The following is a 16,978-nucleotide window of genomic DNA, read 5'->3' on the forward strand; positions in this document are numbered from 1 at the left end:
CAATGTAGACAGCTTGGCCATTTTTTAACAGTACTCAAGAGACGGAAGTTGAAAGTATTATTAATCATTCCTGCTTCAGCAATGCCGGCGCGACCAAGACGCGGGTGTGTATCGTCCAGTAACCCGATCGATCGGTGCAGTGGTGAAGCGGGAATGAACTCCGGTCATGTTCAATGCATCATGCACATATTCAATTTCTCGGCACGCGTGAACTTCGGCCACTGCTAGCGCATACAACAGACGTGGTTTCCATTCTTGGGCAGCGCACACACAAACGAAACACGAGAAAGAAGACAGGACAAGCGCTCGTTGAACTTAAAGTTTTATATGAATAAAAGGATTATGTACCGAGTAATTATTAATTTCACGTGGGTTACATATAGAAACCGTCATACACTCAGGAGTGATCAATGAACGAGCTCGCTTCGTTTGCCAGATGTTTACTTCGCTCGGCGCACCGCAGTAATCCATGTCTGTCGTCTGCTTCTTTCGTACCATTTTCTTGTGAATCGGCAGAATTTCACTGGTGGCATCAACCTTTTCATGTTTACATTGCTGTCGTGACAGTTAACAACACAATAATAATTTCCGGTCATCCGAAGAGGCGCCGTCGCAAACATGAGACGTTTGGCGCGCAGCGCGAACTGAACGCGGGTGCGACCGCGAAGGGAAGCGGCGACGGAAACCACCGTTGGAGATGAAATCGTGCCGCCAGGGGAGAAACGAGCGCTGGCGTCTAGGATGAAACTTGGCGTGCGGTCGTCTATGGCGGTGCCTCGAGGCACCCGAATAATTGGGCATGTCCGAAAAATCGGGCGTCCGGAAGAACAGTTGTTGACGGTAATATGCCTTGAATGGCACAAGAATGGCCTTCAAATAATGTGTACAGATATTTCACATCGTTATGATTGTGAAATAGGAAGTCTGAAGAACCGCCTGGTGCTTACAACCCATGACCCATAAGTTGTAAACAGTTGATGACAAAAACCTTCCATTCATTGTCACAAGCTCCATAGGAAATTGTTTTTATTTTGCCCTGTCTTTTGCCATTCATATTCACGTAAAAAAATTTTTTAACTTCACCGCAAAATTCTGAACAGAATGGGTTGAAAACAAGATCGATAATCATTAGGATGTCAGGCACTATACCTTGGATTTCATAACAGAGATTTCATGAATAAAAAAATATTTTGTTCAACATTCTTGTCACATACGAGAAAAGTATTTCAGCAATCATGCAGTACCCTAATAACTGGACGCTCCACTTGTTGTGCACCTACATGATGGACATAATCCAACTCACCCAGTTCTCTATTCTTGTCTAGTTCAGTAATCAACGCTACTGTTGCATACAACATGCACTAAAGATTATGTTACTACTTGTTGCTGGGCTAACTGGTTTCTATTGATATGTGTACTTGTTTATCTTTCTCAGCTGACTACTTTTCACTGGCAAACAAATGTAAAAGATCATCACTCAGCGCAGGATGCGCCTGCATGTATCGGAAGTTTCTAAAATGTTACTGATGGTTCTGTCTGGTGCAATCGGATTGCATGTGCGACGCGAATTGTGTAGTAGTTTTTGGAAGACATGCGAGCACCAGCGATTACTACTGTGGAATCATCTATGACTCGTATAAAAGCAGACACCTTTTACCCGCAGATCAGATTCTCAACGATTGCCGACTGTGTATTACACTGCAATAAGTAAAACACAGTTTGGTTTAAAGTTGAGAAGGGTAGAAATTCGGTTTAAAGAAAGAAAGAAAAGGCATGTTGGTGGCGATTTAAGAATGAATGTTTTTACATCGTGACAAAATGTTCCATTCAATACCTAAGATAAAGAAAGAGCACATAAAATAGCCCCTCACCTTTTCTCGGCCGATAAGAAACAGGGATTTGGGAGTTAAGATGAGATCCCTCTTCACAGGCTGAGAAACAAAAGAAGTAAGCAATGAGAAACACACAATAGTAATGTATAGTTAAAAACATAATGACATTGCTCATTCTAAGGAACTACAAAGCTTAGCTACCGTATTTATTCGATTATAACGTGCCCCAGATAGGAACGCGCACCCGTTTTCTGCGACTAAAAAAAGGAAAAAAGAATGCTCTCGATTGTAACGCGCGCTTGTTTGCCATGACCTAAAGCAATGTCCTTTACAATACCATGCACCTCATTCTTTCATACAGAAATACAACTTTCTCTCACTTGTAAAAAACTAAGATTTACTCCCAATGCACTAAAGTTGCGATAAATAAAAAAAGTAGCACTTTCACCCAAAAGGCGAAGCATCGATTACGATAGCAAATTAGTAGACAACTATGTGAAAAGTAAGGATTGTAGTTCTATCGGCCATATAAACTATTAAACATTCGTTTACTAGCTTAACAAGCATGGTGTCACACACGCACAAGCAAACATGAACACGTCTCACTTAATGACCGCAGAAACTTTATAAAAATGCTGGAGCAAGGAAGTGCAGTAGCAGGAGTGAAGGAATTTATCTTTGTGCGGCCTCTCGCTTCAACGCGAACTAAGTGACGAGAACACGGCGCAGTGCACCTAGATGTGTAGACTCTTGTCTGTCGCAAATCGCTTTCAAAGACAGGGGCCGCACGGCTGCACCATATGTAGTAGCCGCCGGTGTAGAACGCTTCTCCTGTTTGCGCCAGTCTCGCAAGCGAGTTTTCGGAACTCCGAGCGCTCTTGATGCAGCCCGATTTCCATCCGTCTCCGCACACGTGATCGCTTTCCTTTTAATTGCAGCATCGTGATGAACTTGGCATGTCTTTGCAGTCAGCACTTTCATGCTGATAGAGCAGATGCAGAAAACGGGAAGACGGACCGTACACTAACCTAAGCCAAAGGAAGCATTGCCTATAGCTCACGTACTGCAGCACAAGGAGGAAGCTACAGCAGCTAGGCTTGAAGTGCATATGAGGCGGCCACTTTGAGATGCCGATGGCAATATGATAGTGCAGATTTAGGATCGTACTCGATTCTAACATGCACGCAATTTTTGGACCCGTTTTATCGGAAAAAAAGTGCATGTTAGATTCGGGTAAATGCGGTCAATCATGAGGGCACCTAATGTGAAGCACGTTTATGACAGAAACATAATTGCAAATTTTTAAAGAATGAAATCTTCCCAAATTTAAATAATTTATATTTAGGAGTAGGTGAAAGCAGAACTCGCCTGGCGATATTGACTCATCAAATTAAATGTGAAAAGAATATTAAATTACATTAGCTTCAGCAAGGCATAAGCAACTATATAGATTCGTTATTTGATTCTTGAGCCCACCTTGAAACGGCGATCATACTTGAGAACTGTCTCTGCAAATTCCACCCTGTCTCGCTTTCCGATGAGCACCCTCAGTTCCGGATGGTGATCCAGGCCAATGTAGTCGCCAACATAGTTGCGGTTCAGGCTGTGCTGACGCCGCTCCTTCCGACCTTGCAGGATGTCTGCCGCTGTTTCGTGAAAAAGTTCCCAGAGCAGGGAGAAGTGAGAGTTAAACCAGATGGGCAACTTGCAGAATACAATATTGACAGTGTCTCACAGGCCTTCAGCTGTCGTGGACTCTCTCTGCCTATCCACAGATCATTCAGGGGTCTTAGCAAGTCATTTATCTTTATCCACTACCCACTTCAAAAAAACGCTTGCGTACTTAAAATTAATCTGGGGCCCTCCACTACGGCATCTCATATCCCCAGTATTGCTTTGGGACATAGGGTCACAAGAATCAATCAATTATTCAATTATCCAACAGAAACACTGTGTCAAGCATAAATCTTAACAAGATAAACAGGTGTAGTTAGCAATTGGGACAACTCCACCCCACTACTAGAATAACACTAAGTTTATATATACTTATTAAACAAACTGAACAAAGTATATGCACACTTTTGTATGATACATATGTCACAATGAATATGTCCAGAAGTATGCCCAAGCCAGCATGACTGGTACCTTTCTGCTTTTGCTTCAGGTACTGCTGCCTGGCAAAGTACTTCTTGAATGCCTTCTGGATGACCCGGGCATGCTGGTCGTACCGCCGCTCCCTCATTTCTTCAAGCAGGAACAGCTGCGAGAAACAATGGCGCAATAGTAAGCATCCTATCAGACGCCTTTCTATGGTAGAACGCCAGCAAATGGGAATGAAACCCTAAAAAACCATAAGAAAATAACAAAGTGACAGGAAGGATGCTGGTAAACTGGTGTAGCACTGTTCCTGTGACTTTTTCTGTTTCTTACTCACATATTTTTCTAGTTTCCTTGCCATTCGCTGGCATTTTGCCATGTAATGATGTACAAACTCACCCAACAAGCTACACTTAAGAGCTTTTCACTCATCCCTTTGCTACTAATCGATCCCCTGGTAGTCTACAACTGTTGAACACATTTAATATGCATGGTGCGAATTCATATGTATTGCAGGATTGCAAATACCAATCCACAGGCAATACTGCATCTATTTACATCGAGCTGAACAAAACTGAACATCAGCGAGAAAGTATAAATGCAAGGCAGAAGATTAAAAAAAAGCTAGCATACTGCAATCAAAGGTCTGATGGAATCTTGTCTGGGCAAGAAGTGAAAGCATGTCAAAGAAAAAAAATGAAAGGACATCAACCAACAAGGTGTGGTTAATATCAGTTTAAGGTTTTCACAATGAGCACTTTGTGTTTCCTAGACAAAGCTTCTTTATGAAAGCCAAAACATCTTAAACCTATACAGTCGACTTCCGTTAATTTGACTTTGATGGGACAGATGAATGGATCAAATTATACAGCAGGTCAAATTAAACAAGACGTACGAAAAGTGGCAAAACACACTGCTGATTTATTTGACAGCATTTGCCTGTTTTTTAAATGCCCTCGAATCAAGCACGTGCCCACTTTCTATGTGTACAAAGTAGTGAATTAACGTCAAAATGATATTAAAGCACCTAAACAAAATAGTAGAAATGTAATGCGCACCTGATTTTTTAGCAAGAACAATTGTTGCACAATGGCGGCTCGTTTCCTAAAGTCAGCTCCCACAATTTTTAATGTCAGTTTCACTGCAGTACACTCATATTAAGCAAGGCAGTTTTGATTTCGTGCCCGACTGCACCGCACAGACAATTTTCGGCCGAATTTTCTTCAAAAGAAAAAAAAAGGGGGGGGGGGCACGTCAGAATCGGGCAAATACTATCATAATCAAACATTGTGAACAATGGTTATTACTGAAAACCTTTCTAGAGGGGGCTGAAAATGGGCGTTTTAGACGAGACATGACGTGGGCTCAATGTATTCACTGTCCCCTAACTCCGCCGAGACAGATGGTGCCACTAAGGGGTCGCTATCGGGGTAATCATAGGGGTCAGGCACGTATGTGCTGACTGGTCAAGTTTGAATTATTGGGCGAAAGCGAGTTTTAGGATCAAGATAGCAAAAGTTTAGGTCCACAGAAAAACATGATTGCCGGCCAGCACTTTCAGACTTGATCGAATTTACCGAAAAATCAAATGAACTGCAGTCAAATTAACGGAAGTCTACTATATATGTTACATCCTTTGGTTGGTGTCTTCCTCTCTACTATGGATATCAGCCTAGTGCACAGAATAAACAATGCCCATAAAACAATTTCTATGCTTAGTAACCTGAGAAGAGAGCATGCAGCTACAATTTAGTTCACAATGATGTACACACTCTAACAGGCCTTAAATACTACAGGAATTAAGTAATGTGGCGATTTAAGTATTTTCTTGCACTTTAAAATACTGTGTGCCAGTGATCACTGCCATTTTGCCAAGGCTAATCTCCAAAAACCACTATCACGATGGCAATGTGCAGGGTGTGCTATATATTTCTGCTGCAAAAACCATGCTTCTTTTTCCAATGCTTGAGTTACACGTATGAGTGAAAGGTATCTGCACAGGCCCTGGTTGGAGTCCCTCCGACCAAAACCCACTTTCTTATTTATCTCCTCCTCCCCCTGTCTGTTGAGCACCTTTTCATGGTGGGAAAATGCTTCACATGCCCACTGCGAACTGAATGCAGCAGCTTTCTCTCCCCCAACTTCTCATCCTTGGTGAACCAGCCAGCCTAGCTTAAGAGCCATGCATAGCTGATTTTTCTCACAAGAGCCTTGGCACAAGAGCTGTCCTGTTCAGATACAATGCATGGGGGTCTTTGGGTTAATAAAAACTGTTTGTTTCTGCTGACTCCTGACTCTGGAGCCTTCTCTGCATTATATTGCAAACAAAAATGCAAACAAATATGCAGCCTTAGAACAGAGAGATGATGATGATGAAATAGAGGTAATGAATGAAACTGTAACGAGGCTGGCTTCAGAAGCAGCAAATGAAGTTGGAGGCAAGGCACCAAGGCAACAAGTAAGCAAACTCTCTCAAGGAACAAAGGACCTAATAAAGAAGCAACAAGGAATGAAAGTGTCCAACTCAAGAGATAAGATAGAATTCTCAGAACTATCAAAACTGACCAACAAAGTGAAAATAAGTGATATTAGAAATTATAAAGTGAAAAAGACTGAACAAGCTGTAAAAAATGGGTGCAGCCTGATATCAGTGAGAAGGAAACTTGGCATAGGACAAACCAAGATGTATGCACTGAAAGATAAGCAGGGATCATCAGCAATCTCGAAGGTATAATAAAAGCACTGGAAGAATTCTACAACAACTTGTACAGTACCCAGAGAACTCGGGAGTACTCTATTCGAAACAATAATGAAGGTATACAGAAACTCCTCCTACAACTAGAGATGAGGTCAGAAGGGCCTTGCAAGGCATGAAATGGGGAAAAGCAGTAGGAGAGGATGGAATAACCGTCGGTTTACTCAAAGATGGAGGAGACATAATGGTAGGAAAACTGGTGGCTCTCTATATGAAGTGTCTATTGACTTCAAGGGTCCCAGAAAACTGGAAGAATGCAAACATTATACTAATCCACAGAAAGGGAGACATGTTAAAGAACTTAAAAATTATAGGCCCATTAGTTCACTCTCAGTATTATATAAAATATTTACCAAAATAACCTCCAATAGAATAAGGGCAACACTGGGCTTTAGTCAACCAAGGGAACAGGATGGCTATAGGAAGGGATACTCTACCATGGATCACATCCATGTCATTAATCAGGTTATCGAGAAATCCGCAGAGTACAATTCGCAGAGCCTCTCTAGATGGCTTTCATAGGTTACGAAAAAGCATTTGATTCAGTAGAGATACCAGCAGTCATAGAGGCATTGCGTAATCAAGGAGTACAGACTGCCTACGTAAATACCCTGGAAAATATCTACAAAGATTCCACAGCTACCTTAATTCTACACAAGAAAAGTAGGAAGATACCTATAAAGAAAGGGGTCAAACAAGGAGACACAATGTCTCCAATGCTATTTACTGCGTGCTTGGAAGCTATTAAACAGGGAACATTTAGCAGTAAGGATCGATGGCGAATACCTGAGCAACCTTCGGTTTGCCGGTGACATTGTTCTATTCAGCAACACTGCGGACGAGTTACAACAAATGATTGAGGACCTTAACAGAGAGAGTGTAAGAGTGGGGATGAAGATTAATATGCAGAAGACAAAGATAATGGTATATAACCGGGCAAGGGAACAAGAGTTCAAGATCGTAATTCAGCCTGTAGAGTCTGTGAAGGAGTATGTTTACCTAGGTCAACTAATCACAGGAAACCCTGACCATGAGAAGAAAATCCACAGAAGAATAAAAATGGGTTGGATCACATACGGCAGACATTTCCAGCGCCTGACAGGAAGCTTACTGTTATCATTGAAAAAGAAAGTATACCACCAGTGCATTTTACCGGTGCTGATATATGGTGCAGAGACTGACAAAGAAGCTTGAGAACAAATTAAGGACTGCGCAAAGAGCGATGGAACAAAGAATGCTAGGCATAACTTTAAGAGACAGAAAGAGATCGGTTTGGATCAGAGAGTAAACGGGTATAGACTATATTTTACTAGACATTAAGAGAAAAAAATGGCGCTGGGCAGGTCATGTAATGTGCAGGTTAGATAACCATTGGACCATTAGGGTTACAGAATGGGTACCAAGAGAAGGGAAGCACAGTAGAGGACGGCAGAAGACTAGGTGGTACGACAAAATTAGGAAATTTGCAGGTGGTAGTTGGAATCGGTTGGTGCAGGACAGGGGTAATTGGAGATCGCAGGGAGAGCCCTTCGTCCTGCAGTGGAGATAAATAGGCTGATGACGATGATGATATTGATGAGTAAGTGAGCCCTGCTGCAGAATTCCTTGAATTTTGTAAGGTGTGGGTGTGCATCGCACCTGGTCTGTGGTTATTGCTAGAGGGGCGTAAAGCATGACAGCCCTACTCCTTAGTACACAGCCCCACATTTCTAGACATCATGACCCTTTATTAACACCAGTCCCACTCAGACTGCGCACCTAGTGCATGTGAAGGTCATCACCCATGAACTAAGAGATGAGGAGTTTCGGTACCACCATGCTGGGATGTTAATTTTGAAGCTTTTTAAGTGCTTCATAACATTACAAGTCTGAAAAGTGTCAAATAAAAGGTTCATTATTTTTAAAATAATTTAAACCGGGCAGCACAAAAGCTGTAAATGAATAGCCTTGGCATTATTAAGATACATTAAGTAATATGTAGACTTAAAAGAATACAAGAAAGTGTGTGCATGCTTGTGGGGAGGGGGAATGCATGATCTACTTCACATGATGGATGCTTTTAGAAAAATGTCCTTGAGGCATATAGGCGGATTCAAGTATGTTTACTGTAGCTAAGACAGCCTTCTGACAGGGGTGACTGATGCAACTCTGACATCACATGTGCCACGAAATTTATAACCTTGCCACAGCCTGTGTTACTGCCACTGCTTTGCAGACAACGAGCTTAGTTGGTAGCATTGTAGTACTTCCTGCACAGCTCAGTTTGTAGGGACAGTCCCCAACCAGGCCCTCGTTATGCGTACATTCTAGTGTAATTGGATGTAATAGTCAAAGATGATTTTGTATTCAATGTGCATTGTGCACACCGAACAGGTAGTCATCATAAAGCTGCCTGTGTAGCGACTTTAGTATTATGTCCACCACACTCACAGAAATGGTCACAACTTATTAGGTAGCAGAATTTGTGAGCTTAGCTTAGGTGCCTGATTAGCATGAACGAAATGTGCAGCTCCAGTACAGCACATGGTTTTCGTATCATGTGAACATGCTACTAGCATCATTGCATACAGCAGTGAGAAAATGTATGCATTATTACAAATGTTCTGGTACGCAAGATTCGCTCTTCAATATAGACGGTAAAATGTTATGGGCAGTTAATAAACACAAAACAGTTACTTAATGAACAGAAGAGGCGACATACCGACTCGGGTGCCTTAATAAAGACCTTTGTCTTCCCAAGCTGGTACTGGTCTTTGTCCATGCCAACACTGTTGAGAATGTGGAGGATGCCTTCCTTGATGTTTCCATGCCACTTTGGGAAGGTCTCTTTGGTCAGGACTGCATATCTGCATGAAAGCGAGAGGAAAGATTAGACCAGACAGAGCAGTGTTTACAACACACCAATGAAAGGCACAGTTTTAGCTCAGTGAAATTTGTGTCCCAAACGGGCTTTCTATAACTGGTTGATTGCTATGCCCTAAAATGCTGCACTTTGGTAATAACAGAATACCATAGTTGAAAGCCTAAAGTTAATGTCATCTGCCTAGTACTTTCTAATTGGTACCAACATCTCAATGAACACCGTTTTTGCATTCTACCATCATCAAAGTTCATCTGCTGTGGCCTGGAATAGAACCTGAGGCCCTGTGTTCAGGAGTAAGAGGTCATAGCAGGCAAGCCACCACAGCAGGCCAAACAGACATGTTTGATAAGGCAGTGTTCTTTTCTCAAGTTTTAGAGGCTTCTCATAGCTGCAATGGTGCCTTCTTTCTAATGTTGAACTAGATACTATACCTGTTGCTAAAGTTAACATGGGCTCATTCAAGGCACAAGGACAAAATAGTTTTGTACAAATTTGGCAACTTGCACAGTTTTCAACTACTAGAAATTGGTGCACAAGTACGTAGTTGAAAGCACGAGAGCAGCAAACAGGCATGCAGTCAAGATTAGTAAAGGTCATGAACGTGCCAACACAGTGTGAGAGTGTCTAATATGCACAAGTACTTAAGCTCACCGGTGCAGGAACTTGTCAAAGACTCGCCGGTAGGCAAATCCAGCTCGCCTCACACGTATATTTTCCTTCAGGCCCAAGTACTCTACTTGGTGCTTCACCCTAGGTCACCAGGAGGAACAGAACAGCCTACATTACTTGACTATATTTACAAACACCATATCACAAAGATTGAGAATCTCCTGCTTAAATGCCAAGCAAAACGAGAACTAGGTGAAAGCAGGAGCCAACGTTTTGAGAAGTGGACTTGTCTTCTTCAAGGTGACCTGAAGTTGTCTTCTTCAAGTGGAAATGTTGGCTCCTGCTCTCATCTTGGTCTCGTTTTGCTCATCGTCTTCAATTTCCATTTCCTGCCTTCCCTGTGTTTTCCCTGCTTAAATTCTGTAATGTAACTGGCAAGCACTGCACCCAGTTTCATAAAACAAGAACTTATATGGTCAGTCCATTATTAATTCAACTTAGTAGTTACAATCCCAACTATCTCGCTCTCTCTCTCTCACTCACACAAATACACGTGTACACTATATGCACACAAAAAAGGAGATGTTGAATCTGTTGCTAAAAGGAAACTCTCACCTATCTTCTTCCCAGTCATGTGCCTTCTTTGTTTCATTTGGCTTGATGCAGCGAATGTAATGTGGTGTGCACTTCATCAGTGCATCTACCAGCTTGTTGGCCTGGCTCTGTTTTGAGCAAGAAAGACACTGATTTAAGCAATTTTTCTCATACCAAATTGTTATGTAGAAAAAAATTATAATAATACTTGTATGAATTTGTAATAGTAGTATGAAGTATAAGCAATAGTGCGGTTTCGATGCAACAGGTCTTTTCTCCTGGCCAATAACTCTGGGAGAAACCAAAACCATCCAATTGTACGTTCGACTCTCCATGAACATAAATGGCAACAGCTTGATGCTGCTAGCTCTGCCACCAAGACCATAAAACAAGAAAATTGCAGGCATAATTGCTGTCACTGCAGTCCAATTTGTCTGGTGTATTATGCCAAAGTCACCTGAGCTATGATAGACGCCATAGTGGACAGCTCATGGCTAATTTGGCTAGCCGGAGTTCTTAACCACCAGAGTATGGCCACCATAGCAGGTTAACAACATCCGTGAAGTAGTGAATAGAAGCAGAAAGCCACAGTCACTGGCACATACAGTGGCAGTTGATGCAGCATGACCTCACATGCTACAGCAATGACAAGCACTATTAGTATTCTTCGCAACATCATTCATCTATTTCGTGTATGAGATAATTTCAGCATCAAAATTCTGCCATTTATTTTTTCTCTCTCTTTAAAGGTGATGCGTGTGTAATCACTGATTATGAGTCATAATACAGGGTCATGCCAATGTACAATAATGATCCAATAATGACAGGGTTTCTAAACAGCACCGTTGCAGTATTTCAAAACCATAAAACAAAGTGCAATCGACAGCACTCAGACATACCTCATTCCGTGCACAAAAATTATTATTATTATTGTTATTGATATCAAAACACATGTACACAATGCGATGCACAATTAGTGATAAAATTTCCATTTTCACAAAGAGTTAGGAAAAGAAGAAAAGATGCAAATTTCATGTTTGTACCTTTAAGTGGCATTTCCCCCTCAACTTATATATGGCTGCTGCTACCAAAGAAAATGGCCCAGGACTTCCTTGTTTGTAAGGAACTCCTTTTTAGCCATGAAGGTGCTAGTGCCAAGGGTCGAATTACAAGTTTACTAAAGCAAGGGTTATGCAACAAACCTTTATTTTGGAACCAGCTGTTGTAGGTCGACCCTTGACTGTCCCAGATACAATCTCAGGAAAAAGACCCCTGATGAATGCGCTGTGGAAGAAAAAAATGATTGTGCATTTTGTAAACCAACATATGTGAGCTCCAAAATTTACTGAACATGTCAAGGCCCTGTGACAAACTTTTCTTCTTCTGGTGCGTTGCTGGTTTTAGACAATAGCGAGTAGTGGGGTATGGCTTAAGAGATGAGGTAGAGGAGTTAGAAACGATGGAGTAGATCAAGTGAAGGGAGGTACAAATAAAACCCCCTGCACTTAGGAATGAGGAGTGATAAACAGGACTATGGAACCACCCGTGTGCTTGGTGGTTCCACAGTCCTATTCATGAGCAAACACCAAAGAAAGTGATCGCTGCACAGCAAGCTTGGATAGTTAAAAATATATATATATATATATTGTTCCATAAAAAAATTAAAAATAAAAACGAAACACTGTTCATAGCTGAAACACAATTACACAAGAATGGCAGAGTAAAAGTCCTTTAACCTGCTACACACTGTCATAAGTTTATTTTCTTATTGAATGCAACCGTGCAAATGCTGAAAAACATGAACATGAAGAAATCGTTACTTTGCATGCTCATAGCTCATGGCTAGAATGCACTGTATACAAGCAAAAGTACGCCAGTGCATTCTAGGCAGGAGCTCTAGCAGCACCGTAACTTGAACCAAACTACTGCATTTTAATCAGGATTAATACCCATTTTGTGTGCAATAAACACCATAGCATTGGTTTGCAATGGAATGTTTCATTCTGACAATAGGATAATTACGCAACTTGTAGCTCAGCCAATTTGTCATAGTGCACCTCCGTGAATACAGCACAAGAGTTTGTTTTTTTTACATCAACAGCTTGAAGACACTGCCAATTTCAAGTTGTTTATATTTCAACCCATGCTCTGAGTATGCCAAAAGGTTCTTTTCCAATCTTGTGCATCAAAGTGTGGCCAGCTCAACCTCCTCGAAGGTGACCAAGATTTGCAAAAGAGCAAAGCTAATGATGTCCTAAGGTGAATATTTAGAGAGACACCAAAGGCAAATATTAGGTCAAGTTAAAATGACAGATTAGTGCTTGAGAATACCTAAGGTGTCAATATTATCACCGACAGAGCTTTAGTAATAGAGAAATTCAGGTAAATGCAGGACGCTATTAGAAACTCCCCTGGGAAATTCAAGTACAAGCCCGATGATGAAGGCACTTGTCATAATTCTATAGCACTACAAGATGAAAGAAAATGCTATTTGTCTAGTTCTATTCGATATTTAGAAAAAACTCATTGGCATTGAGACGCGGGCAGTCACAAAGTTTCGTTTTCTCCACTCTGCATTGCCCTTACTTTTGCCTTTCAGTAGTTTTGTTATCATGTAGTGCTGCGCTAGTTTTGCTGGCTCGTGAAACTCACACGAACTGCAAGTAGCAGGCAATGCGACATCCATGTGATGTTGTGGGTTTCCTGAATGGTCAATACCACTTGACCAAGAGCAGCTGCAGCGGCGAATCCAACGCTCTGTTTTCGCTCGGTTTCTCCATGGGTGCATGTTTACGTTTTGCACAAAGAAACCGTCGCACTGTCTGCCTGTGCCATTTTCCTCACCAATGGCAGTAAAAGGCGGTGATGGCGTATGCAACGTCGCCGCTCCCCACAAGGGGGCGGGCTATTTGAATTGCACTATAGGTAGGCGGACCTTTCAGACTCGATTTCATCGTAAACTAAGCCTTTTCTTGGCACGAAACAAGCAATGCGAAGTTTCTGGAGCGGTATTTTAGCAGTCCATGTCGACCTTGTATTTGCCTTTAGTCTCCCTTTAAGGGACCCCAATGAGCAACACAAGATCAGTTTACACTATAAAAGCAATCTTTCAAAATAGTATCTTCATGGCAGAACAAGGTTGACTGTTAGTGGAGAGCGCGCCACCCTCCATCGCACGCGATACATTGGTGGGAGTGGAGGGAGGGGGGGGCGGAAGGCATTAGGATTCTGTGACCTGTTAATCTGTGATTGCCCAACATATTTGTTATTATATTTGCCTTGTTGGACGCATTATATACAGTGACTTTTTCCTAGATATGTAGATTTATTGGAGATTTATACATATATTTAAACACCTTGTTGCGGGGTTTTGTGTGTTCGTGCAGTGAACTTTGTTTCCAGCGGCACTTTTTTGCACTTTATCAAGCTGTATCTGTGCATTTGTATATTCCATTGTATCTTCAGATTTCTAATTTACAAGTGCGAGTCAAATGAAAGTGAGCCAAGCCACCCCTCGCAAAAATGGTTCGGTTCATTACCTGCGAGGCATGCGCGTAGCACACAGGCATCTCTCATTTACAAAAGTGAGACGCAGGTGTGAGGAGAAATGTTCTTTATTGCTCTTATATACTGGGTTGAACATGGTTGCATGACATAGCAGACGCTCCAAAAGTTGAACAGCTTGGCGTTGCGAGATTTTTGACAGTTGAAGGGGTTTCCCAAGAAGAAATAAGTCGTCGTATGGCTGCCGTGTGCGTCGAACATTGCATTTCATTGGCCGCTGTGAAGCGTTGGAGCAAACGGTTCAGAAAAAGGACGTGAAAGTTGCAAAGATGATCCAAGACCGGGCCAAAGCCACCGTGCATCACCCCCAACACAATTGCAAAGATTGATGAGCTGATTAGAGAAGAAGAGAGGATACGCATCGATGAACTGGCAGAGCTTGTGAACATCAGTCACAGTTCGGTTCACACCATAATTTATGAACATCTCGGTTATCTGCTCTTCTGTGCGCCATGGCTGGCCAAGATATTTAACCACCACCAGAAGATGGAGAGGTTCAGCGCTGCCTTGACTCATCTGATCTGGTATAACAATAAGGGTGACAACTTCTCGTCTGCAGTTGTCACCGGGGGTGAATCATGGTGCCACTATTACGAGCCTGAAACACGATGGCCTTGCTTACAGTGGAAACAATTGAATTTACCATCCCCAAAGAAAGCAAAGGCTGTCATTTCTGCTGGAAAGGTGCTGTTGACTCTTTTTTTGATCGTCAGGGGCCATTACTGATCAAATTTGCTAGACCTGGAGAGACTATCAATTGTTTCCGACATTGTGAAATGCTGGATCGGCTGCGTGCTGCAATCGAGAACAAACAACGTGGAAAATTGATGAATGGGGGTAATCTTGCTCAATGACAATGCCCGTCCCCACGTCGTTGGTGTGGTTAATGCAAAACTGGTAAAGTTCAAGTAGGAAACACTGCAAAATCTGTCATGCAGCCCAGACCTGTGACTGTGACTTACACATTTTGGGGCAGTTGAAAAAACAGCTCAGGGAACCAGACTTGTGTCAAACGATGACGTGAAAGAGTCAGTTACAGACTTTTTGAAGCAGCAACCTAAGGATCTTTCATCATCATCATCATCATCAGCCTGGTTACGCCCACCGGAGGGCAAAGGCCTCTCCCATATTTCTCCAACAACCCCGGTCATGTACTAATTGTGGCCATGTCGTCCCTGCAAACTCCTTAATCTCATCCGCCCACCTAACTTTCTGCCGTCCCCTGCTACGCTTCCCTTCCCTTGGAATCCAGTCCGTAACCCTTAATGACCATCGGTTATCTTCCCTCCTCATTACATGTCCTGCCCATGCCCATTTCTTTTTCTTGATTTCAACTAAGATGTCATTAACTCGCGTTTGTTCCCTCACCCAATCTGCTCTTTTCTTATCCCTTAACGTTACACCTATCATTCTTCTTTCCATAGCTCGTTGCGTCGTCCTCAATTTGAGTAGAACTCTTTTCGTAAGCCTCCAGGTTTCTGCCCCGTAGGTGAGTACTGGTAAGACGCAGCTATTATATACTTTTCTCTTGAGGGATAATGGCAACCTGCTGTTCATGATCTGAGAATGCCTGCCAAACGCACCCCAGCCCATTCTTATTTTTCTGATTATTTCTGTCTCATGATCCGGATCCGCAGTCACTACCTGCCCTAAGTAGATGTATTCCCTTACTACTTCCAGTGCCTCGCTGCCTATTGTAAACTGCTGTTCTCTTCCGAGACTGTTAAACATCACTTTAGTTTTCTGCAGATTAATTTTTAGACCCACTCTTCTGCTTTGCCTCTCCAGGTCAGTGAGCATGCATTGCAGTTGGTCCCCTGAGTTACTAAGCAAGGCAATATCATCAGCGAATCGCAAGTTACTAAGGTATTCTCCATTAACTTTTATCCCCATTTCTTCCCAATCCAGGTCTCTGAATACCTCCTGTAAACACGCTGTGAATAGCATTGGAGAGATCGTATCTCCCTGCCTGACGCCTTTCTTTATTGGGATTTTGTTGCTTTCTTTATGGAGGACTACGGTGGCTGTGGAGCCGCTATAGATATTTTTCAGTATTTTTACATATGGCTCGTCTACTCCCTGATTCCGTAATGCCTCCATGACTGCTGAGGTTTCGACAGAATCAAATGCTTTCTTGTAATCAATGAAAGCTATATATAAGGGTTGGTTATATTCCGCACATTTCTCTATCACCTGATTGATAGTGTGAATATGATCTATTGTTGAGTAGCCTTTACGGAATCCTGCCTGGTCCTTTGCTTGACAGAAGTCTAAGGTGTTCCTGATTCTATTTGCGATTACCTTAGTAAATAATTTGGAGGCAACGGACAGTAAGCTGATCGGTCTATAATTTTTCAAGTCTTTGGCGTCCCCTTTCTTATGGATTAGGATTATGCTAGCATTTTTCCCAGATTCCGGTACGCTCGACGTTATGAGGCATTGCGTATACAGGGTGGCCAGTTTCTCTAGAACAATCTGCCCACCATCCTTCAACAAATCTGCTGTTACCTGATCCTCCCCAGCTGCCTTCCCCCTTTGCATATCTCCCAAGGCTTTCTTTACTTCTTCCGGCGTTACCTGTGGGATTTCGAATTCCTCTAGACTATTTTCTCTTCCATTATCGTCGTGGGTGGCACTGGCACGGTATAAATCTCTATAGAACTC

General features: G+C 42.3%; 1 protein-coding gene across 3 annotated transcripts in view; it reads right to left on the bottom strand.

Annotated features, from left to right (window-relative positions):
* LOC135915707 (unconventional myosin-Ie-like) overlaps positions 1 to 16,978 on the bottom strand; it is a 352,538-nt gene that overhangs the window by 17,313 nt on the left and 318,247 nt on the right. For all 3 annotated transcript variants that reach the window (XM_065448929.2, XM_065448861.1, XM_065449014.1), the window contains 7 exons: positions 11,953 to 12,034; positions 10,772 to 10,878; positions 10,199 to 10,297; positions 9,386 to 9,530; positions 3,978 to 4,092; positions 3,309 to 3,478; positions 1,872 to 1,931 (listed from right to left, as the gene is read on the bottom strand). In XM_065448929.2, the coding sequence (XP_065305001.1) occupies positions 1,872 to 1,931; positions 3,309 to 3,478; positions 3,978 to 4,092; positions 9,386 to 9,530; positions 10,199 to 10,297; positions 10,772 to 10,878; positions 11,953 to 12,034 (778 nt within the window). The remainder of the gene's footprint in view (positions 1 to 1,871; positions 1,932 to 3,308; positions 3,479 to 3,977; positions 4,093 to 9,385; positions 9,531 to 10,198; positions 10,298 to 10,771; positions 10,879 to 11,952; positions 12,035 to 16,978) is intronic.

Source organism: Dermacentor albipictus, chromosome 1 (assembly GCF_038994185.2).
Source record: "Dermacentor albipictus isolate Rhodes 1998 colony chromosome 1, USDA_Dalb.pri_finalv2, whole genome shotgun sequence".
NCBI classification, from domain to species: Eukaryota; Metazoa; Arthropoda; class Arachnida; order Ixodida; family Ixodidae; genus Dermacentor; species Dermacentor albipictus.